Raw genomic sequence first — 24608 nt, 5'->3', positions numbered from 1 at the left:
GATATCAATAATTGTAAGAATTGTTATAATTTATAAATAATAAAACTACTTATAAATTTATCAATTGTCAGTAACTGTGCTATATCAATTGCCCACTAAAATTTTAATAATTTCGAAAAATCAACAAAATATCAAAATAAGTAATTTTGACAAGAAATGATGTCAATTGAAATCTCAAAAAGAGCTGTTTTAAGAATTTCTAAAATTTGATAATTTTGAATGATGAAAGTTGAAACAGATTTATGAATTGGGGAAAAAATATGAGATAAAGAAAAAAGATGACAAAAATCTTCAAATATGCAATTTAAAAAAATCTTATTTTCTCTTTCTATCTATATCTATTCACATTAGACAAATAAATTATGTAACATTGGAGAAACCAGAAATTGATTTCAAGTAATATAATTTCTATTACTCTTATCCAGTAGCAAATAAATTTCACAATTTTGTTTCGAAAAAAATCCAAAGATTTCAGAGATAGAAACGTTACGTGTTAAATTTTCCATTATTGATTATTGATCCTATTGCAAAACTTCATCGATTGAAAGAGTCGAGAAATATAGTCTTTAAAAAAAAAATATTTTATAAATTATATAAAAATGATTATATTATCGTGAATATTTGAACGAAACGTATGCTCGGAGTGTATTACAATTTGCGCAGATTCGTATATCATTTGAGATACCGCATATGTGTACGTCCCGCGTGGGTGTGCTATAAACGCGTAGGAGAAGCCGCTAGGAAGGGAATGCGAGAAGGGCCGGGGGAGTCCGGGAGGTAGAGACATTCAGGCGTCGCGCCGTCCGGCTACTCGTCGATGGTCCACTCGCGGAGTGAACTCGCGCGCGGCGTTCAGCATCCGATCTACGGAAAGTTGATAGGAGATGCACGATCGATAACGATCGCTCGACGGCGGTGATCTTCGTCGATGGACGCGCTGCCTAACCTTAAAAATAATCCTGACACTTTCTCTGGTTTCGCGGAACAGTGGGAAGAGAAGCTTCGCCGAGTGTCCGGAGTGAGGTACTTTCTTTCCTCGAGGATAAAATGAGAGAGAGCGCGATATGGGGTCTGTTGTTGTTACTCGTGGGATGCTGCGCCGTCCTGGCCGATCCCGAGGCCGATCCTTCCGAGGAGCTGTTTAATCGGTTGCAGCTACCCAAGAATCGCAACGAGGATAAGTGTTATGATGAGAACGGCAGGCCGCAGGTTCGTCTCAATTGTTTTGTGTTATATACACAGAATTATTCAATTTCTATTAATGAAAATTAATTTTAATTTCAATTTAATTGTATTTCTTATTTTTTATTTATTTATAAGAATTAGAAATAATTGGAGTAAACTTAGCGAGATAAATTGATTTACTTATTGATAAAAAAAAGAAGTATTATTAGGAAGAGATTAAAAAATCTCTAGATAGAAGGAATATTTACTGAAGAATATTGTTTAAAATAAAAAGAATTTCATAGTATTTTTTTTATATTTGACAGAAGTATTTTGCAATACTTCTTTTTGACATAAAATTGTTTCGTAAAAATTGTAAAAATAGGATGCGCGAATACTTTTTTTTATGTAATGTACCATCAATGTATTTTTCTATATAATATTTGTTATTTATATTTAATTTTCATAATTTTTTATTATTCCAATAAGTAGAATGTCTAAAATCGACGTATAAGATAACTTTAAGAATTCTTTAAGAAATATCTTTAAGATATCTCATAAAGAACTCTGAAAGAAATCTTCAAGTTACGTTATGCGTCAGTTTTAGATATTCTGTTCACTGGGATCTAGCTCTTTATATAGTATTATATTAATTTTTTAATGTTATAATGTTATATTTTTTAATGCTGTAATGTTGATGATTTTTTTTATGGACAAAAGATATTTATTATTATTTCATCCTTAATATGGCACTTATTTTTTCATCTCGTCGTTCGAACATCATTTTTGAGTAAATGATTATCCATATTTTTTGTGTCATTAATTAAATCTATTCGGTGTCTTCGGATTTCGGGAGGATGTGAAGGTTATCGTGAGGTTCCAAGAGTTGCTTGAACCCGCAGATAATTGTATGGGCCATGATATAAATGGACAAGATATCGTTTGCGAAGTCTGCAAGATATATCGTTTATATTAGAAATAGAATCATTTTCTATTTAGATCGATTATGAATCCATTTACGAAAAGTTAGACTTGATTATTTGTATTTAATAAATGTATTATTATCTAATTATTTTAATATTAAATTTGATCGATATTAAAGAATATAATATTATATTTATAAAATAACGAGTCTTTTCTTATAATAAACTTATTCTAAATATTTAAAATATTAATATAATATAAAATTTTTTTATTGCGCGTTAAATGTCTATTAGTATTTAATTTCGATATTTAATTTTAATTAAATTTAATTATGATTTAATTTTAATCTTAAATAACGATAACAAATTTTTATAAAGTGTTATTATACAAATATAATACTACTAGAGAATTTGTTATTTATATGAATTTAATAAAATAATTATTATATAATTTAATAAATTGTATATAATAATTGTAAAGTAATATTTTAAAATTAAATTAAATTAAAATAAATATAGGCGATGATCAAAATCAAATTAAAACCAAGTAAACGTTATTCTAATGACACTGATATATTTTAGAGATGTATACCGCCATTCGAAAATGCGGCTTTCAATGTGCTTATGGAAGCGACTAACACATGTGGTGAGGATCATCCTATTGAATTCTGTAAGCAGACGGGCGTGCACAAGAAGTCGTGCGAAATTTGCCGACGTGGTGATCACTCAGCCTCTTTCCTCACTGATCATGATAATAATGATAATGCTACCTGGTGGCAATCGGATACCATGTATGAAGGCATCGAGTATCCCAACCAAGTTAATCTCACCCTACATTTAGGTGCGTTTTCTCACTAAAACATCTAAGACACTCTGTAGAACATCTCTGTGCTTCTATACTAAGAGACATTCAGTTTCTGTTCTTATGCGTTTCCTCTCTCTTTCTTTGTGTCTCTCTTCTATTCCGCCATTCATACACACGCTCTCTTTTTTTTCTCATCCTACTTCCTTATCTATGAGGATGTATGCACGATGAGATAAATCATATAGTGTATAGAGATGATGGAGAAGTCCCAGATCTCTTGTAAATTTTAGAGGCAAATTTATTCTTACGATTTATTCTTTATTTTTCTTGCTCATTATTATTCTTACGAATATATTTATTTTTATTCTTGCTCTGAATCGATTTACGATTTCTGAGACATTAATTTGGTAGTTGGAATATTTTAATTTAAAGAAACTAAAATGTTTTTTATAAATGTTTTATACGTGTTTTAATTCATGTATAAAATTTCTTGACCATATATTTTAAAGTAATTGATTCAATATACTAATTCGGTTAAATATTATCATGTTATATATATTATATATATATATATATATATATATATATATATTATATATATAAAATATGTTATATATATTATATATATATATATATATATATATATATATATATATATAAAATCAGTCAACAATATTTTATCTATATATAAAACGACAATATAAATTACACAAATTAATCTAATCTTATTTTGATTTAACTTAATTTTATTCTAATATAATTCAATTTACAAACTTGAATAAATTTTTTGTTGAATTATGAATGTTAATCAATAATTTTTAATAATTTTTTTTCCGAAATAAAGAAGGAAAAAAGAAGGAAAATATATAAAGTGGTCGAGATTATAATCTGTACATTACATGTTTCATTCACCAAAACATTCGTCTTTGTCTTTATTTTCACGAATGCATCTTAGAAAACGACATTTCTCGAGATACAAATAATTTGAAAATAGTTTTAATAATGATTGAAAAGCGAGATATTTAGATCTATTTCGAATAAAATATTAAACAAAAGATATCTCGAAACAGAATAATTTTAATCTGAATCATTTTTTTGTCATTCTTAATAACAAAAAAGATATTTTTAATGTTTAGGATAAATAAAGCGATTAAAATATTACATATAAATAAAATAATATGTTAATCAAATAATTAGTTCATTATTTGTTTTTTATATATACTGTAGATATATCCTGTTTTTTATTGTGTTATTAATTATATTATACTATTTAATGCTATTTTTATTTATAACGCTTTAACATTGTTAAATTGTTAACATTGTTAATATTGTTTAGGAAAGACATTTGACATAACATACGTCAGAGTACTGTTTGAATCACCTCGGCCGGAAAGCTGGGGTATCTACAAACGGAAGAACGAGAAGTCACCGTGGGAGCCTTATCAATTTTATTCAGCAACATGCCGGGATACATACGAACTACCCGAGTCCAAAGAGACAGTTCGTGGTGACGACACTCGCGTGCTATGCACCTCGGAGTTTTCCGATATCTCTCCTCTCACTAAAGGCACCGTTGCCTTTTCGACTTTAGAGGGCCGACCTTCCGCCTATTACTTTGAAACCAACCCCGAACTTCAGGCAATTAACAACAATTAAACTCAAATATATTCTCATTTAGTAAATAAGATTTAGAAAGACAGATTTAATTTTATTTGAATATACAGCAATTATGGATTTTACGTTAAAAATTAACTTTTAAAATTAATTTTTTGTTAATAAGATCAAAAAATTATATCATTATATTATAATCGAAATTAAAATTATTGGCAAAAGAATATATAATTTATATATATAAAAGATTTGAGATCTTTTTATAAAATTAAAAGTTTTTCATTATTATTGATTGTTGATTTTATGTTATTTATAGTAATTGTCTAATAAGTATAATAATATAATAACGCGGATTATTTTCTTTATTTTTTTATAGGAATGGGTGCAAGCGACGGCTTTAAGAATTACTCTGGATAGATTAAACACATTCGGTGATGAAGTTTTTGGCGATGCGCAGGTGCTGAAATCTTATTACTATGCAATAGCCGATGTTGCAGTTGGTGCAAGATGTGCCTGCAATGGTCACGCCGGAGAATGTGTAAACAGTACCAGTGTCGATGGTAGAACTCGCAGAGTTTGCCGGTAATAACATTTATCTTTTAGTATACATATACATTATATTTTAATATTTAATATCATTGGCATTCATATTAAAATCGATTGACATCTTCTTTTTCTTTTTTCTTTTATTTTAAGGCTTCTGTTTATGTGTTTTTTTTATATGTTATTATATATTATATATATTAAAAAATTATTTTTTGCATGTTTAATATAAACTTAAATAAAATATTTTATTTGCAACAGAACAAATAATTAAAAAAATAAAATTATATTCTGAAATAAAATCAGATAAAATTAAATTAGAATCTTTATAATACTCCAATAATTACTGTTACCTTAGTGCTATTTTTAAAATTATAAATAATGCTACAATAAAAACTAAACTTATTTGCAGATGTGAACACAACACAGCTGGACCCGATTGCAACGAATGTCTACCTTTTTACAATGATGCTCCTTGGGGTCGTGCAACAACTACAGATGCACACGAATGCAAGCGTGAGTATTCTATAAATATTAAATATTAAATATATATTTTAATGTATTATTCACTTTTAAGATCAATGTAACAGAAGATGAATGAAACAGAAGATGAATATAACAGATGTTGTATAGTAATCCTTTCATTTTCAAATTATAAAAACACGTGCTTAAATAAATTTTTAAATTAATAAAAGAAATCTATTATAAATTGACATAAAGATTCGTTAACTTTAGTAGATTATAGGACAGAATTTAATATATAAGATAAACAAAAATTTAGATATTATTATTGAGTCATGAAAGTCCTTTGATCATTTTTATTATTTTTTTTAATTTTTGATTCATTATGATTAGATATAAGAATTTTTAATGTAATTAGCTATACTTACCGTGTTACATTTAATTTGAATTGATGAAGGAAAAAATACACAAAACAAAACTGAGTAGAAAAAGATACTATAGTTATGAAAAATGTAATTGTCAGCTTTTGTATTTCTATCTTTTAATTATAAAATATGTATAATATATACTACGTATAACGAAATCAATTACCAAAAGCCACTTAATCATATAAATAATTTGTTTTATTTTTAATTTAATACTATTGTAAAATTTTATTTGCAATGTTCTTTTAAAATAATTGTACTTATTTACAAAAAAATATACCGCGGACTTGTTTTTTTTTTACAACGCGATACGTATCCAATGGGGAGCACGGTTGCGTGTTACAAAGACCATAAGCGACTGCATCTTTGCCAGTATTACTTGATACCAGCTTTACCTTTTACGTGCATCTCCCGCTCTCTTGAGTGGGGATGCATGGCTTGTGGAGAAGGTACATGGCCGTTCAATGCACTTTTGTCTGTATTCGGTGTATCACGATATCACACTAAAAGATATATATATATCTATCCACTAAAGAATTCTCGAAACTTAGTGTAATAAAATATGATAAAAATTAGATTTTCGAAAAATGTCTAGGAAACTATTAAGAAAGTATTTGCAATGGACTGTAAAGTCTAAAGTGATAATAATCTAAGATGTGTGATTGAAATAACAAGAATATACTAACGTATATTGAATAACTAAATTATAATAGTGAATTGATAAACAATAATAAAATTATGATGTGGTAACTACTGTGAATGTTCTTATGTTGAAAAAATGAAATTACTCGCGTTGTTAATGATAGCGGATTGCATACTGCTATGCACATCATGGGATGAAAGACAACTTTGGTATTCAGGATCCAGTAATTGTTTACATACATATAAAATTATTTATAATTATTTATAATTTAGATATGTTAATAACATATGATATTACATTATTTTAAATGATATTTATATATGTCTTTGTATAATATTTGAATTTCAGTTAAGTTATTACAAGATTAAATAAATAGGATAATTAGATTCATTGTTTATTTGATGATTAATATATCTGCTTTTAACATGCTCTTTCGTGATATAAGTTTTTTATATAATAAATTTTTACTATTTAATATTGAAATCTTTATTAACTAAACGTTTATTTTTACAGAATATTTTATGATACGTATTTGGTATCTGTCTTTTTCATATTTAAAAATTATTAATCTGTTAATTCAATCACCCATTTTTTGCAGCTTGCAATTGTAACGGATATTCGGAAAGATGCTACTTTGACAAGGAACTATACAAGGCGACAGGTCACGGAGGTCATTGCTTGGATTGTCGAGCGAATCGCGATGGCGCCAATTGCGAGCGGTGTCGCGAAAATTACTATCAGCGACCTGAGGATAACTATTGTATTGCATGCAATTGTAACGAGATTGGTAAGAATTTTAAATAATACACATTAAATAAGTATAATTATAAACTAGATTACATTTTCTTATGATAATAAACTAAAAGATAATAAACTAAAATATATTAAATTGTGCAGGTTCAAGAAGCTTGCAATGTAATAGCGAAGGTAAATGCCAATGTAAACCTGGTGTAACAGGTGATAAATGCGATCGTTGCGCGGCCAATTTCTATAATTTCGGCTCGCAGGGCTGTACTTCCTGCGAGTGCAACTTGGCAGGTTCGGCAGGCAACATTCTTAGCTGCGATTCTATCACAGGAGTTTGCGCCTGTAAGGAAAACGTCGAAGGAAAACGTTGCAGAGAGTTAGTCTTTCTATTCAATCAAATATTCTTTTTAAAAAAGAATATTAATCCATGCTTTAATGCATTAATATCTTATACCTTATTACTAAAAATTGATTGAAATATTTGTACTTAGATTATACAGAATTTCTTGCATATTATTTTTTAATAATGATTTTTTGATCAGTTTGAGATTAATTTTTTTATTTAATTCTATTTAATTATGTTTTTTTTTTTTAATTTTGTTCTGTTCTTCAAAAATTGATATTAATTGAATGCCAAAATTCATTAGGTGTCGTCCAGGTTTCTTTAATTTGGCAGTGGACAACGAATTCGGCTGTACCCCCTGTTTTTGCTATGGTCATTCCTCTGTTTGCCGACCAGCAACCGGTTATTCGAAACTGCTCATTGAAAGCATGTTCGTGCGAGGAAACGAGCGCTGGTCCGCGTCTGTGGCCGGTAACCCGATACCATTGCATTATGATGCATTGACGCAGACGATCTCAGTTACCGCACTTGACCGTGACAATGTGTACTTCCTCGCACCCGACAGATTCCTGGGAGATCAGAGAGCGTCGTACAATCAAGACTTATCATTCATATTGAGGATAGGAGAAACTGGTCCAGCTCCTACAGCACGGGATGTAATTTTAGAGGGAGGAAACGGCGAACAGATCACACAGCCGATCTTTGGTCAGAGTAATCGTTTACCGACTGTTACGGTAAGTTTTTAATCCTATTTTATTTTTTTTTGTAATATTACATTACTGTGATTATTTGATCTTTGCAGCCTCAAGAATATCGATTTAAATTACACGAGCACTCCAGCTATGGCTGGCAACCACGATTATCCTTTCGTGCCTTCATGTCAATTCTGTCAAATTTGACCGCCATAAAGATTCGCGGGACTTACACTCATCAAGGACGAGGATTTTTGGATGATGTGAAGTTAGAGACAGCTCATCGTGGCGCAGCCGGCGAACCAGCTGATTGGGTCGAGCATTGTCAATGTCCTCATGGTTACGTAGGTCAATTTTGTGAATCATGCGCACCTGGATTTCATCACGACCCACCCAACGGCGGTCCTTTTGCTCTGTGTGTCCCTTGCAACTGCAATGGGCACGCCGATATTTGCGAGGCCGAGACTGGTATTTAGATTTTATTATCTTATAAAAATTTCGTAGACAAATCAAAGTGAACTATAAAGGTAAAATAATTTCAGTCAAGATAGTTTCAAATAATATCTCAAATTCTCTTTTTGTATTTTAGGACAATGTATCTGTCAACATAATACTGCAGGAAGTAATTGCGAGTTATGTAGCAGAGGATATTATGGTTATCCGTTGAAAGGCACTCCGGATGATTGCAGATCATGTCCTTGTCCCGATAACGGACCTTGCATTCTTCTGGGCAACAATCCGGACCCCATTTGCTCTGAATGTCCTATCGGCAGGACTGGTAAATATACATTTCTAAATAAATACTTTAAGTACTGCACACGCGCGCGTGTGTGTAATAACATTTATGATAATTAAGAATTCAATTAATTGATATTGTCATTTTCTTTTTATTTTTTTTGATTGACTAAATCTGTATGAGATTCATTATTATAGGACCTAGATGTGAAACATGTTCTGATGGTTATTACGGGAATCCTGAAAGAGGTCTCGCTTGTCATCCTTGCGATTGTAATAACAATATCGACTTAAATGCGGTTAGAAATTGTAATCACGAAACGGGAGAATGTCTTAAATGTGTTAATAATACAGCGGGCTTTCACTGTGAAGAATGTCTTGCCGGTAAATATATAACTTGAAATTATTAATTTTTAAAACGAGATTAACATTACATTTTAGCATTATATTTTATATTATTATGTTTTATATATTAGGGTATTACGGAGATGCATTGTCAGATCGCAAAGAAGATGGATGTAAATTATGTCAATGTTATCCACCGGGTACTTTGGAACTTGATGATGGAAGAGTTGCGCCTTGCGACCAACTAACAGGACATTGTGCTTGCAAGCCACATGTTGTTGGTCGCAATTGCGACAAGTGTGAGGAAGGCTATTATCACATCATGAGTGGCGAGGTAAAGCCGACAAATTAACAAAGAGATAGAAATTGAGAAATACCATATGAGTTACATCTTTAATATTTCGCAATTCTATTATCTCCTTATAAAATAGAAAATAAAAATTATTATAGTTTAATAATAATTGATATAATAAATTGATAATATTTTTAAATTGCCTCAATAAAAAATATATTTTTGTATTGTAGGGCTGCACACCTTGTAATTGCGATCTTGAAGGTTCTTATAATCGTACCTGTGATCCAATAACAGGACAATGTCAATGCCGAATTGGAATAACGGGTCAACATTGTGATGCCTGTGAGCCTTATCAGTATGGATTCAGTCGCGAAGGTTGCAAACCTTGTGATTGTGACAGTATTGGTTCCCAAGATCTTCAATGTGATGCAAATGGACAATGCCCTGTAAGTATCTATACCAAAATTAAATATTTTGTGTAAATAATTTTATAATGAAATTATAAGGATTTAAATTAAAATAACATTTATAATTACTTGTGAAATTATGACGATAAATCAAGCCAACTATAGAGCTATTACATAAAAATTTTATATACATTATTTTTTGGATTTTTATAATAAATTTACTTTTTTATCTTTTATGATTTGATAGTGCTTAACGAACGTTGAAGGCAGACGTTGTGATCGTTGTAAAGAAAACAAGCATAATCGACAACACGGCTGCGTCGATTGTCCTGATTGTTACAATCTTGTACAGTCGGCAGTCAATGATCACCGATCACGTTTGGCCGAACTCGAAGATACTTTATACAAGATCAATAGCAGTCCTACTGTCATTAAAGATTCAGACTTCGAAAAGGAGCTTAAGAATGTCCAGGATAGAGTAAAAGCATTATTAAATATCGCCAAACAAGGATCCGGCAGTAAATATTATTATTATAGTTATCTAAAATTATTTATTTGTATATTATGTTAAAAATTAAATAATTATTATATATTTAAGGTTAGATAATCAAAAATCATTCAAAACTCGTTGGACAAATGATATTTTTATATAATTTTCTATTCATACACATTCAAATTACTATTATTACTTAGTAATAGTAATAATTATAATATATCTAATCATAATATTAAAATTATTTTTTATAATGACAAGTTTAACATTGCTATTTTATTTTATATTATTATTGTAAAAGCTAATATTTTTGTCAGGTGAGAACAAAACATTGGTAGAACAACTAGATGAGCTGCGTGAACAATTGAATACAATTGATAAAATATATCAAACTGTGGATGTAACTGAGGATGATGCACATGATATAATCGAAGAAGGTTTGACGAGTATTGACGAGGCAGAAAAAGTTTTGGATAAAATTTATGAGCAGTTAACGGTAAATAAAACTTCTATTATTTATAATGATTTAGATGTTGATCATCATAAGATTTTAAAAAAATTACTTTAGAGATATTTGATAACATGTGTTACAAAATTCTTTTTTTTTTTTAGAAAAACATATAATTTTCAAAACATTAGATTGTAATTTCATGAATAATGGTTATACTTGTGAATTATTAAATTATAGCTATTACTAAATTATAATTTTATATTATTTTGATAAACGATAGGAAGCGGAAGATTATTTAGGTACGGAGGGTGCAAGTGCTTTAACTTCGGCGAAATTGCGTGCCGATCAAGTCGGTCAACAGAATCAGCAGATGACGTCAATTGCACAGGAGGCGCGTGTAGTCGCTGAATTGTATGTATTTTGAATTTAAATTATAAATGTTATAAATATATAAATTTTCAATTTATTTCATTAATAATTCTTATAACATTTTTTATATAAAATTTAATCTTTTTGTATGAATTAACATTAATTAATATTTAATTCTTGATTCTTCTAATTTTCCTCTAATTTTTATTTTATTACATATATCAATAATAACAATTCTTTATCTTTTAAAAATCTACCTAGAGATAAAAAATAAATAATTATTAAATTATTATTAAATAAAGTTCTCAGATTCTTTCTAAAACGTTTAACAATTTTTTATGATATTATTTATCAATATTGAGATTTCATTTTTTTTTAGAAATACTAACGAAGCCAAAAAGCTTCATATGCTAGCAGAGCAAGCGCGAAACACGACATTGGAGGCATATAATCTTGCAAAACAAACGATATCGAAATATTCTAATATAACGTGAGTAATATTTCTCTTTCTGTATAATTTTATTATTTAATATTTAAGTCACATACAATATCTGTAAACAAATTTAAACAGGGACGAAATAAGAGATTTGGAGAATAAATTGGAGCAATTAGAGGATCGTATGGATGAAGTAAAAAATCTCACCGCTATTGCAGCTACTAAATCCTCAGCTGTTTCTCAAGAAGCATTAGATTTGCTAATTCTCGATTTAACGCTTCCTTCAGTAGATATTGAGGAATTACGACAGCAAATAGAAAACGTCAGCAATATGGTAATTATAAATATACAAATTACAAAAAAATATATAAATATATAAAAATATATAAATATATATATTTATATCACTAACTCTAACTATGTTACAAAATAGAGCTTACAAATAAAAGAGCAAGCACAACTCTTATTGGAGCAAAATGAGAATCTTATGGAAGAAATGGCTGAAAAAGTTAGGAAGAGTGAAGAACTTTTAGACAGAGCTCAAGATCAACAAGCTGCAACGGCCGAATTACTAGCTGAGTTAGATGAAGCCAATGAGACGGCGAATGATGCTGTCAAACGTGGTGATCAGACTCTAAAAGAAGCTCAGGAAACATTGAAAAAATTAGGGGGTAAATTTAAAAAAAACTTCATTAAATGAAATTTAAAAAAAAACGGAAAAACTCATGACTTGTTTTTAAAATTCCTTTATATAAAAAATTTCTATAAGAATTTATTTTAATTTTTATGTTGTTTTTTAGAATTTGATGCTGAGGTACAACGTGAACGTATTAAAGCTCAGAATGCTTTGAAAGACATCCAGGAAATTGAGAGCTTGATCAACGATGCTAATACACAAGCTAGAGAGGCGGAGAGGGTGCTAAATGGATCAGAAGGTAACGCCAAAAGTGCGCGCGAAATTGCACAGAATGCTCAGGTAAGGTTACTCAAATTAATTACAAATTAATTTTAATAACAAATATTCATTATACAATAGTTATTATTAAAATAGTTATTAAACTTTTTTTTATTATTTATTTTATTTTATTTTATTATTTTTTATTTTTTACTAAAATATGACAATCTCATATATGTATCTCCTATACGTTTTATTTTTTATATTTATTAATGTTTCTTTTTATACATTGTCTATTATTATGCTATGCATAAATTATTTATCATTATAGACTTATGCAGATAGAGCGAGCGCTAACGCAAACGATATTAGAATAGAAGCAAATAAAACTAAAATTGAAGCTCTCCGGCTCGGAAATGAAGCCGAGAAGTTACATCTTCGCGTTGATACTACGGATTCGATGATCAGACAATATGAAGTCCAGATGGCCAAGGATGGCAACATCACCGCCGAGGTAAAAATTTAATTAAATTAAATATAGAAGAGAAGGAAAAATAAAAAATAAATTATTAATCAATAGAAGAAACTATTTTTTTTTAATTTAGATGTTATTTATTTAATACATTATGGATCAGACACGCTAATAAGAAACACGAAATATTTCGTGATATTTTAATGCATTAAGATTATTGCATTTACAGCAAATTGTAATATCTAAAATTTTAATTTTTAGGCAAACTATAAGGTTGGTCAGGCGAGGACCGATGTGACCCTGGCGTCACAGCAAGTCGATAAAGCGTTATCTGAAGTAGACGCGATTATTAGGGAGCTTGAGAATCTACCAGAAATAGGTGAGTTCATATCTCTACGATCTGTTGTCCTTTGAACTTTAAATCCATCTATCCTTTATGCATATAAAAGCTTATTCTAGATTTTGTGTTCTCATAATGTGTAATTATAAATACCGAGTATTTATTAGCAGTTATTGCGAAGTCAAATTCGATCACTTTTTTTGTTATAAAAAATAACTGATTTTGCAATTTAGATGATGCCGATTTGAATCGCTTAGAAGAACGCTTGATTGCCGCTGAGAAGGAAATCAAAGCCGCAAATCTGGATCAGCGAATTCGCGCGTTGACGGAGGCAAAGAATTTGCAAACGCAATGGGTTAAAAATTACGAAGATGAGGTCAGCAGATTACGAATCGAAGTAGAAAATATCGATGATATTCGAAAGGCTTTGCCAACTGATTGTTATCAACGCGTCCGTCTTGAGCCTTAAAATTTATTTTTTCACGTTTTATCTATTTTTCCGTCATTTTTTAAAAATATATTATAAGCTATATAAATCATTTAAAGTCCCGTGTATCCTTAACATTAAGGCTCGAGGATCTTTAAATTTTTTTAGATGATCTTTTTCAAATAGTTAAAACTGCCATTTTTTAGAAAGATTTCTTAAATAATAAGATATAGATAAAAATTTTTACTAAAGGCGATAAGTTCTTACAATATATCTTCAAAAATTTTAAAAAAAAAATCTATTTAATAATTTTGAACAAATTTATACTTAGAACTTTTTTAGAGAATTTTTTACTGATAAAGTTTTTGATTCAAGTTCATTATTAACAATTAATTAATAAACTTTTGATACATATCTTTATGCAAACAAATAAACTTTTATAATTCTAAACGGCAAGTTTCTTAAATACGTACGTAACAATTAAAAGGCATTTTGCATGTTGGGCTAGAGATGAATTTCGTGCATAAATATATAAAATGCACTCGGTGGCAATAAACATTTCATACCAAAGATTTTTTTTTTATAGTACTACATACGTTTGGCTCTATCACTTATCATTCAATCTGCATTTCTCTCTTTTTATTTTATTATATATTTTGTTATGATTACTAATCATGTATAAATATGTATATAGATCTGTATACATTCATAACATATAACTGCCATGTCAATGTATGTTAGTACATTATTTGCAATGGTATAGGATTTAAGAAAGCAATTATGTTAATCTTATAAGTTCTTTGGCCTTTACGATATAGCGAAAATGAAAAAGAGAATATGTAATGAGTAATCAAAATAATTAAAGTAATAAAATTATTTTCTAAAATAAGACAATATAATCATAAAAATATTGTGAAGAAAAATATTTTTTTCTGTAATGCTTGTTGAAAAACATTACATGGAATATATGTATAATTGTGTATATGTATGTGTATGTATACATACATATATACATATATATTATACACACACACACACACATATACACAGTTTAGAATTACAATTATCACATAGTATTTTATTATTAACTATTGTCTATATCATTAAATTTTAGAATTCCTAATCATGCAAATAATCAAAATTTATGGCTCATGTGTGAATTATATTTTTATATAAATAAAATAGATAAAAAAATAAGAGCATTTTTATATGAGAGCGTTCTACAAGTTGTAACGTTTGAAGACAATAAATATTTCGAAAATAATTACAGTGAATATTATCTTATTATGTCATATAGAAGAATAAGTTTTCAAAGAATGCACAACATTCATTATTTTAATTCATTATCTTTGTATATTTGTAATAATTTGTATATTTTTCGTAGTTATTAAAAAAAATTGATCAAATGTTTTATAACTTAATGCATATTATTGAAAAAATAAATTTCTTAAACATACATATCTAAAAATGTTTAAAAATTGTCAAAATGCTTTATCAACTTTGTAAATTATTATATATTCTTATCTTCCAAACAAAGAATATCCATGATTGGAGACATTTTTGTTTGAAGAAACAATTTTAATATATTTCATATTACACAACTTTATGTATATGAATACTTAAATAGTTTATATATTTTATTGAATATATATTTGTAGAATTTATAAAAAAAATACTACTGCGTTTATTATTAGTAAGTGGGGAACAATTAAGGGGAAAGATTAATAGATTATTATAATAACTCTGTATTTATTTCTATTATTCATAAAATTTCACTATCATTAATAGGTCAAACGGACTTAGATTATACTTAAAGCTACAAAGAGAATCTTTATCATAGGAAAAGAGCAAAAGGGGAAGAAGTTAGAAGAGACGATAGGTGATTCATTTAATTATGAATAAAATGATTAAAAACACCAATATAGCAGTCAACACTCCAATGGCTACCCATTGTCTCCGATCTAAAACAAACGGAAAGTAATATCACATGCGTCACTCGAGATTCTTACGAGATGCGAATCATTTACGAGATCAGATTGAAAATGTTTTTATCGTGTCATAATTAAGGGTACAATATCCTGACAATAGAAAATCATCGAAATTCTGATATACTTTTTGATTATTTTCCCTAAGTTTGCTCACAAAACATAGCAAACATTTTTTATTTGATTTTAAATACGATGAAATTATAGGAAGTAAAATTAAATTTATACTAATATAATATAATCTTTAAAAGAGAGATCTCTCAATTATAATATTTATATAATTACTCACGAAATTATATGATAAGATTTATTGCAAATGTCAAAAAAATCTTTTAGAAACGTAATATTTATTGTTACACATATGTTATTACCATTAATTTTATTAGTGCATCTTTTTATACACTATATTTAAAAAATTTATAGAATTTTTTTTGGATATTTAACTAGATATAAATAGATAAGTAGATAATTTCGTGAGAAATTGATATCAATAGATATCAATTTTAAAAAATCAAGGAAGCAGGAATATTTACAGTTGTTTATAGCTCACAATTGGTTCTTTTGTTTTATTCGTCACTGTATTCTATTTTTTTCTTTTTTCACAATTGGTCGTCGACGAGAAAGAGATAACAATAAAACTACGTCTTTCATTCGAAACATTACATTTACAATCTATATTCTTCTTAATTCACATGGATATATTAATCTGTCTTATACGCGAACTGACTTCTCCAACAAAGAAAAATATGTATAATTGTTATTACATATGTATGTGTATTTTAACATATTTTCTTTTATTAATATGCATTCTATATTTCTTTTCAACTTTGAAAATTTCTCACTCTGACTATGAAGAAAAGTTGTATTTCAGTTCAAGATAATCTCTCATGAAATAAATTACACAAGATTCCTGTTTTTTTTTTAGATTTTTATTCTAAAATTGATCTAATTATTTAATTTAATCATTAAATTTCTAAATTTAAGTTTTCAATTGTTTCATTTCCTGATATTTAAAAAATCTTAAATTCTTCGATTATTATTTTATTTATATTTCTATTTATTTTTAGATCTCTAGGAATATTGAATTTCTTAAACTTGCAACATTATATACATTTTTTTATTTTAAAATTGTTGCTATTTTATCTTTGAGCTTTTTTAATTCTTTGTTTTAGAAAAAAGATTCCAATCTTTAAAACCAGCTTTTGTGCATATCTAGATATTTTATTGTTGGCAATTTAAATTTTTTATAATCTTTTTTTATATTTTGTATTTGTTTTAAATATCATGTCGAATTCTTACCTTTTACTAAATTATATATTTATTTATTTTTTCAAGTTTCTCAACAGGCACAACAACAACAACTAAAATATATAGCTTTCGAGATTATCCTGTTTCTTCAGTGTGCTTAAGTTTATGTTGAATAACCGTACTATTTTGCAATATATAATACTAAATTCACTACTAAATACACAATAATCCCTCGGAGATCTAACTGGTCCGTCCTGATTTTGATACTACACTCACATTTGTCAAAAGAGGGCTCAATATCTCTTTGATAATTATAACAAACTACGTAAATTTACATAGCAATAATGCAAATTAATTAGGTCTTGTATATTTTAATACTTTTTCTCTAAAATTTACATCGGCCGATATAATATATTTATCTACCATAATCTATGCTATAAAATACTATTCATCAGCATCTAATTAAAGAATTTTAATTTTCTTATTTTATTTTCTCATTTTTTATTTTATTTCTACTTACAATTAGTGCTAGTCATAATGAGTGAAAAGGAAATAACAAAAATGCAAAATGATTGATATATTCCAAAATAATAAAATGTTAATAAAGATTTAGATTATTTTTTAAATCACTTTTTATTAACACTAATTATTTATAAGAATAGTCAATTATTTACTAAATATTCTTTAAATTATTTTTAATTAAAATTAAAAAAATTCTTTGAATATCAAATTATTAGATATTACTTGTTAAAAATTATCATTTGCTATTAATATTAATTATTAATTAACAAGTTGATTATTTAAATGTGTTAAAAATTTATTTTTTTAATTTTTAAAATTATAAAGAAATTACTTTAATAAAATTATTTTTATTAAAATAATTTAAAAAATATTAAATTAAAATAGAAAATAAAATTTAATATTTAATTTATTTTAATTACTAATATAGTTAATGATACAAAATAATACAATGCCAAAAAATAATGTAGTTTCTTTAAAATAATTTAAATATAATTTAGTAAATAATTTCCTAAAAATAGATATTAGTCCAGATTATACAACAGTTAATTTTGCAATAATATATTACATACATTATATATAGGCTATCTCCATGTACACCTCTCTTTTTTCAACAATAGCTTTTTTAAATTTAGAATGATATTTTTCTAATGTAATAAGAGATTGTTGTAAGACTTTTAAATTTCTAAACATTTCTAAATTATGCTTGTTACATAAAACACAACTTTGCGCTATAAATTTTTATAGAAATTAAATGTACTTTTCAAATTTTAAATAATCATTCTCTGCAGCTAAACAATGTTTTAAGGAACAGTTGAATTATTAAAGAATTATTCAATGGCACCATTAAAAAATACTGTGATTTTTCAGAAGCATTATTTATATGTATGTGTGTATGTATATTTTTACATACTTATTTTATATTTTCAAATCAAATCATCGAAATTATATGAAAATATATTCTATGATATAGTTACAATATTTTTTACTGGTACATTTGAATTGTTTAAAGGCGCAGGACAATTAATACAACAATTAATCACTGGAACACAAAAAACAATTGGCAATTGTGGTGGACAAAGAGGAAAGAGAAGAGGGTTTGTTGTCGGAGACAAGATCAGTGACACTGGATGTCACTGGGGTAGTAGGAGCGGGAATGTAATTGTTATAGTTACCATTACTCATGTGCAGCACCTTGGCCATCTTTTTCATGGTAGCATCCAATTTGGAGTCTGTCGTCTCTAACTCATTCCCAAATTCATCCAACATCCTATAAGAAACTTATCTTAACTTATCTTTTAAAAATATAATACTAATAATTAATATATAAATAACTGAAAATTATTTCATTATTATCAATATATCAATGTGTAATTTCTAATATTTTAATTACAAGAATAACAATAAATAAAATTTTATGATATTAATATTTTCTGTATATAATTTTTTAAACAATTATAAAGAAATACTTTCTTACACAGCTTGTTCATCCAGTTCACTGTTGATTTGTCTGGATACTGTTTTTAATGTACCAACCGTTTCTCCAATCATATCTAATTGTTCATCCTGTTGTCTTATCATAGCATTTTGCTGCTGCATTGTATCACTAAGAAACTGTCTGTTTGGACTATCTATTTCATTTTCTAATTTGCTGTATTTAGTAGTGCCATGATTGGCCGGCACTCTTGCTGGACTGTTATCCAAAAGAGGCTAAAAATATATCAAACATTATGGCATAATTATCACAAATATGTAACTAATAAAATGTAGTTAATAAAATTAATATAAAATAAATTAACTTATATTTATTTATATGTATTTTCAAACTACATATGATTATCATACATTTAAAATTTGATAATTATTAAATTATTGATAAAATAAGCAAAAATATATAAAAATTATCACAAATTAAATAATAAAGTAAGGATAAAAAGGATTAGCTCCTGTTTCTTGAAGAGAGATGTGATATTTACTAAATAAACATTAGCTGTTACAGAACTTAATCTAGTTTAATAATGAGAAACTTGAATACCGTGTATACCATTGTTGTTTGTAAGAGGGTTGGCTATAGATTAATTCTACAACGCGCGAACTATAAAACGTTAATTAATAAGAACGACATGACAAATCATTTTTTTGAGGTTAGAATCATCGAGTACACTGAAATACGTCAACTACGATCGAACGATTGTTCAATACTGAAAAAAAATTCAACGTAGTACCGACAGATGTCACTGTCGCTGAGTAAATCTAAGTAGTTGCAAATTCTGTATTTAGCAACAATTTTTATTTCACTTAAAAAAAAGCACTTCTAATTAAACGATGAGAACGATTGAATAAATCAATACTTAAGAAAAATAAAAAAATTTCTATAATTAACTTAACATTAATTGCTATTTTAAAAGATGAGAAAAAATCAATTATATTTGAAACTATGAACGGGATTCAGATCAAATAAAAAATTTCATACTCAATTCAAAATTAAATTCAAATTCAAATTAAAGTTTCGACTATGATTTGTGATATTTCAATTATTTGAGATATGAAGAGTGTTTTTCGCATGCAAAAAAACTATACTAGATAAAGAACATCATTCGTAATGAAGAGAGAAAATAAACTACAAAAAATTTAAATTTAAATTTAAAATATAATCTTTTAAAATTAATATTAATCTGTGGTAAGTCAGATTTTAGTCATTCTGAATGTATGTACAAGGTGTTTTTATATTAACCAACATTATTAAATGCTATAGAGTAAATATTAACACATATGTGCTATGTACATAAAAAAAAATATCACTTTAATGATAAGAGATTGTTTGAGTATCGTTTTTTTTTCTTCTAAAAAACTGAAATTATATAAAATACATTTCCTGATTCACTTTTATTTCTTTTTTCTCTGACTCTCTCTTTTCACTGACTTTTCACTGTGACTTGTTTTATTTTCTTTTGCCATCTCTTTTTTGTTTCTTTCATGCCGATTATTTAAATTTGATGCTTACTTTCATCGATTGTTTTCCGGTCGCAATATATGTAACTTAATACTCTTATTGTTAACATGCTAAATACAGTTACGATAGAATATAATGTACAGGCAAAATGCAATATACACAAACCTGTCTGGCCGTGCTGTCGCGATCTCGGCTTCTGCTTAAGTTCAGTTTGTCCTTCATGATCTGCGAAATGTTTAATAAGCGAGTAGCATTAGGGTAATATTAGTCTCGCAAACGCAGGTGCTTTCGTGAAATATGTGTTAATATGTGACGAAGCATTGCGTGGCTATGAATCAAAATAGCAAATATAGCGAGATATAATTGCAGTAATTACACAATAAATTATATTATATGTATTATATGACAATTATTTTGTATAATAGACAAAATAACCATTAAACCATTACATAAAAATTATTAAAAGTAGATATTAGAAATTTAATTATAATATGCGACAGTGTTTTCATTCAATAGTCGAAACATCTTAAGAAAATATTTATCTTTTTATAAATCAATTATATTAACAATATACAATAACAATTAACTATCAAATTAATTACCTTAACTTCTTCTCGTGCCTGTTCAATGAAGCTCCGTTGAACGGTCAATTCTTTGTTGTCGATCTTGAATTTTGTTGGGTTTTTCTCAACGATACGTACATACGCATTAAGGATGACATAGAGATACAAGTTCTAATTAAAAATTAGAATTTAAAGCCAATTTCAGCATTCACGCTTAAACATTTATGTTCAAATTTTCTGTTTACAAAATGCATACAGATTTTAAAGTTAATCCAAATTTAAGTGCGTGTCTACGTTCACGCAGATCAAATTCGAATTCGATTGCCACTAAATTGGAGTGTTTCCACTAGTGTGCCACTAGATTGGAAAAGGATATAGATAGTGTCTTCAAGATCGTCGAGATCCCACTCGATGGAGCGAAGTGCTTTTCGCAGCTCAGTGGTGGTCCAATCGAGCTCATCCGTACGTGAGATCGCAGTGGCCGAGCCGCTCAACGGGACACCACCGGTCGGCGATGTGATCGCGACATTCTGCAGCTCGCTCCAACGTCCGTACAAGCCGCGATTCTTGTTCAACGCCTTGCACACCTCGCTGAAATAATCCTAGCCAATTAAGATGCCGCCAGCCAGCATTTAATGCCTATGTTTAAACAAATTCACATATGTATAGAGACATACATAGATCCATTAACGACACTTTTGGTAGAAAAGATATGGAGTTATGAATTTAAAAATTCACATTTAATTTGGAATTGATTCAAATTGTAAATTCAATTTTAAATTTAAATTAATCAAGGACATAATTACATGTAAATGTAAAAGTACAAATGTATAATGTTCATATAAAATAACATACACACACACACACACACACACACACACACACACACACACACACACACACACACACACACACAAATATGTAATTGATTCATGTTTCTAAATTTTTATATAGCTTAGATTAAGATCTGTTCTTTTAATTGTAATTTTTTTTAATTTTTACAAGATTATCAAATTGAATATCAATATACATATAAATACACACACAATGATACACACACAATGATGTGTATATATATACATATATATACGTATATATATTATGTAACATTTTCTCCCGCAATATCTTTTACTATTATTGTATTACTCATCAATTAATTACATAATAATTTTTCAATAGAGTCAAATTAATGATATATGTAATTTCTAGTAGCATTATTATATTTTTTTCATTTAACTTCCCAAAAAATTTTCATCGCTCGCTTCTGAAGATTGTAATCTTATCGAATAATTATTAAATATTTAGTGAAGAAATCCTCGAAGAATATCTTCGTCAGCTGTGTCAGAATTTAAAAAAAGAGAAAGATAAATAAGCCTTTCTGTTTCAATAAAAAAAAAAAAAAAAAACGCGAACCCATTAGTGGCACGTTCCTTTCAACAAACGTTACATTTGTCAACACGTAACATCGTGCAACATTTATAAAGGATCCATCATTCGTATATCAGTCTTTCATACAACGCCAAGTGTTGTCCTTGTCGGAGCAATATGTCACTCCGAGATAATACACCGTTGCGAGAGGCATTTCTTAAAACAAGAAACGATAACGCCCGGTTAATCTGTTATCGCGTTAATTGGCCTGGTAATCCGTGATATCACACCGATAAAGCTCTCGCCGTTTTATCGGCGTGTTTGCAAGCCGCTCTTCTTCCGCGCGCTCACTCACGCACGCACGATCCCTCACCCCCTTCCGTCAGTCCGTCGGAAAAAAATCACCGTGCGGCGATGACACGCACGGAGGAATCTCTACGCGCACTCGAAACCGTTTCCCCCACATTTACCCCCTTTTATTTCTTTTTCATTTCTCCCGGAACACGTCGCGACGCAAATCGCCGAGCGAAATCGATGCACTAGCTCTCGCCGCGCACTTACTCTTTGACGACAAAGAACGGATTCTCCAGCGTCATTCCTCTATCCGCTCCGTCTTTGAATTTAAAGCCTGGGCCGCGGCCTGTCTCGCCGCGACGGCCGCGCGGCACCCTCGGTGGAAGCGCGTTCGCGCCTCGGCCGCTCGCTCATCGGTGGAACGAAATTCCGAGCGCGACCGGAGCCCGAGGTACGGCGCGCTCGTTGAGCTTCGCGGAGTCGCACCCGCGCAACTCGTCTCTGTCTATGCCTGCGACGAGAGAGCGAGCGAGCGAGCGAGCAAGCGAGCAAGCAGACGAACGGGCGGGCGGGCGGACGAACGGACGGAGAGAAGATGTCGTGGGAGCGCGATCTCAACTCCGCTAACCGCGACCGCGTTGCCGTGACGTCTGCTCCGTTTCAACGCCGCGCACCACTATTTATTCTATTCTATGCGACGCGCGCGCCGCATCGCGAAGTGATACCGCGCCACGCCGCGCGACGCTTGCAATGGCGGTCGTCGCGATATTGATTCGCAATGCGAATTTGATACAGCGTTCATACTGCTGCGGATGACACTAGCGGACACAGCTTAGATCCAATTGCACTAACGATATTTTGGCTTTAAGCGAGACTTGAAACTTTAAATTTGTTGTAAAACAAAAAGTAAAATCTAAATCCTTTAATTAACGTTTATTTTATTAAAATTAATGCAAATTAAACTTGCGATTCATGCTACTATTTTTCGTGTTGACTCGCGTCCGATCTAGTAAATTACTGTATCATACAATATGCAACATTGGTTATGGTCAATGTAACACTACAAATGTTTCGAAGCATTTGATTGTCCAATCAAAACAAAGAATTTTACTAATGCACCAGTAAAAAAATGCTTCAAAGTGTTTGTAGTAAACCCTTGACCGTATCCATTAGCACAAAAAAATGGCAGCATCGTATACAATAGCTCTGGTAAAAAATAAAAATCAAAGTATAAAGGAAGAAGACAGAAATAAACGAAGCTTCTAGTAAATTAAAATATCAAAATGTGTGAAATAAAAGTTTTAAAAGTAAACACTTTTTTTACACTCTGATGCTTCGATTTATGTTTCTTAGAAACGTAATCGTTTACATGTTGTGTCTTGGACAAAAATGTTAATACAAGAATCGGTTTATAAATGATATGTAACCTAATTATTTTAATACACATAATTATATTTTATGTAAACAATTAATTTTCATTATTGCCATAATATTTTTAAGTATTATTTACATGAATAATTGAAATTTAAATAAGAGCAATTGACGAAAAATATCAATGACACATGATTGATTATAATGTATTTTCAAAAGCTCTATGATTTTCTTAGTTAATAACTTATCATATAACTTTTTGTTTGAGCATTTTTATGGGAAAC

At 29.0% G+C, this 24608-nt stretch overlaps 2 protein-coding genes across 3 annotated transcripts; one reads left to right on the top strand and one right to left on the bottom strand.

Moving 5' to 3' along the window:
- The first annotated feature begins 731 nt into the window (after positions 1–731).
- On the top strand, positions 732–15287 carry LanB2 (laminin subunit gamma-1). The gene is made up of 23 exons (XM_011639244.3): positions 732–1209; positions 2670–2928; positions 4229–4530; positions 4880–5085; positions 5459–5562; positions 7175–7363; positions 7474–7699; positions 7971–8400; positions 8469–8826; positions 8948–9136; positions 9292–9477; positions 9570–9772; positions 9964–10179; positions 10388–10658; positions 10951–11129; positions 11365–11495; positions 11833–11943; positions 12025–12223; positions 12323–12560; positions 12690–12865; positions 13116–13298; positions 13518–13635; positions 13830–15287. Exons 1-23 carry the CDS (start codon positions 1048–1050, stop codon positions 14063–14065), a joined length of 4872 nt encoding a protein of 1623 aa, XP_011637546.2. The 5' UTR covers positions 732–1047; the 3' UTR covers positions 14066–15287.
- A 465-nt stretch (positions 15288–15752) lies between these two features.
- On the bottom strand, positions 15753–23911 carry LOC105427492 (syntaxin-6). 2 transcript variants are annotated; one of them, XM_011639246.2, is made up of 7 exons: positions 23221–23911; positions 21668–21882; positions 21331–21425; positions 20894–20953; positions 19253–19485; positions 18951–19045; positions 15753–15984 (listed from the first exon to the last, which is right to left on the bottom strand). In XM_011639246.2, the coding sequence occupies exons 1-7, from the start codon at positions 23253–23255 to the stop codon at positions 15908–15910; spliced, it is 810 nt and encodes a 269-aa protein (XP_011637548.1). In that variant the 5' UTR covers positions 23256–23911; the 3' UTR covers positions 15753–15907. The 2 variants fall into 2 exon arrangements, with proteins under 2 accessions (XP_011637548.1, XP_011637547.1); XM_011639245.2 differs by lacking the exon at positions 15753–15984 and having other exon boundaries at positions 16555–19045; positions 23221–23910.
- Between the last annotated feature and the right edge of the window lie 697 nt (positions 23912–24608).

Source organism: Pogonomyrmex barbatus, unplaced genomic scaffold (genome assembly GCF_055798465.1).
Source record: "Pogonomyrmex barbatus isolate J1 unplaced genomic scaffold, ASM5579846v1 scaffold5, whole genome shotgun sequence".
Lineage (NCBI taxonomy): Eukaryota > Metazoa > Arthropoda > Insecta > Hymenoptera > Formicidae > Pogonomyrmex > Pogonomyrmex barbatus.
Note: the sequence above shows the minus strand (reverse complement) of the source record. Positions and strands in the feature narration are given on the sequence as shown.

Bases quoted from the DNA above. Each gene is read 5' to 3' on its own strand.
- LOC105427492 (XM_011639245.2), bottom strand. From the start codon at position 23,255: ATGACGCTGGAGAATCCGTTCTTTGTCGTCAAAGA. The intron at 21,426-21,667 runs ATATCCTTTTCC...ATGCGTATGTAC, and splicing joins CGATCTTGAAGACACTATCT to GTATCGTTGAGAAAAACCCA. The intron at 19,486-20,893 runs GTTTGTGTATAT...ATATATTTTTAG, and splicing joins GCGACAGCACGGCCAGACAG to CCTCTTTTGGATAACAGTCC.
- LanB2 (XM_011639244.3), top strand. From the start codon at position 1,048: ATGAGAGAGAGCGCGATATGGGGTCTGTTGTTGTTACTCGTGGGATGC. The intron at 9,773-9,963 runs GTAAAGCCGACA...TTTGTATTGTAG, and splicing joins ATCACATCATGAGTGGCGAG to GGCTGCACACCTTGTAATTG. The intron at 13,299-13,517 runs GTAAAAATTTAA...TTTAATTTTTAG, and splicing joins ATGGCAACATCACCGCCGAG to GCAAACTATAAGGTTGGTCA.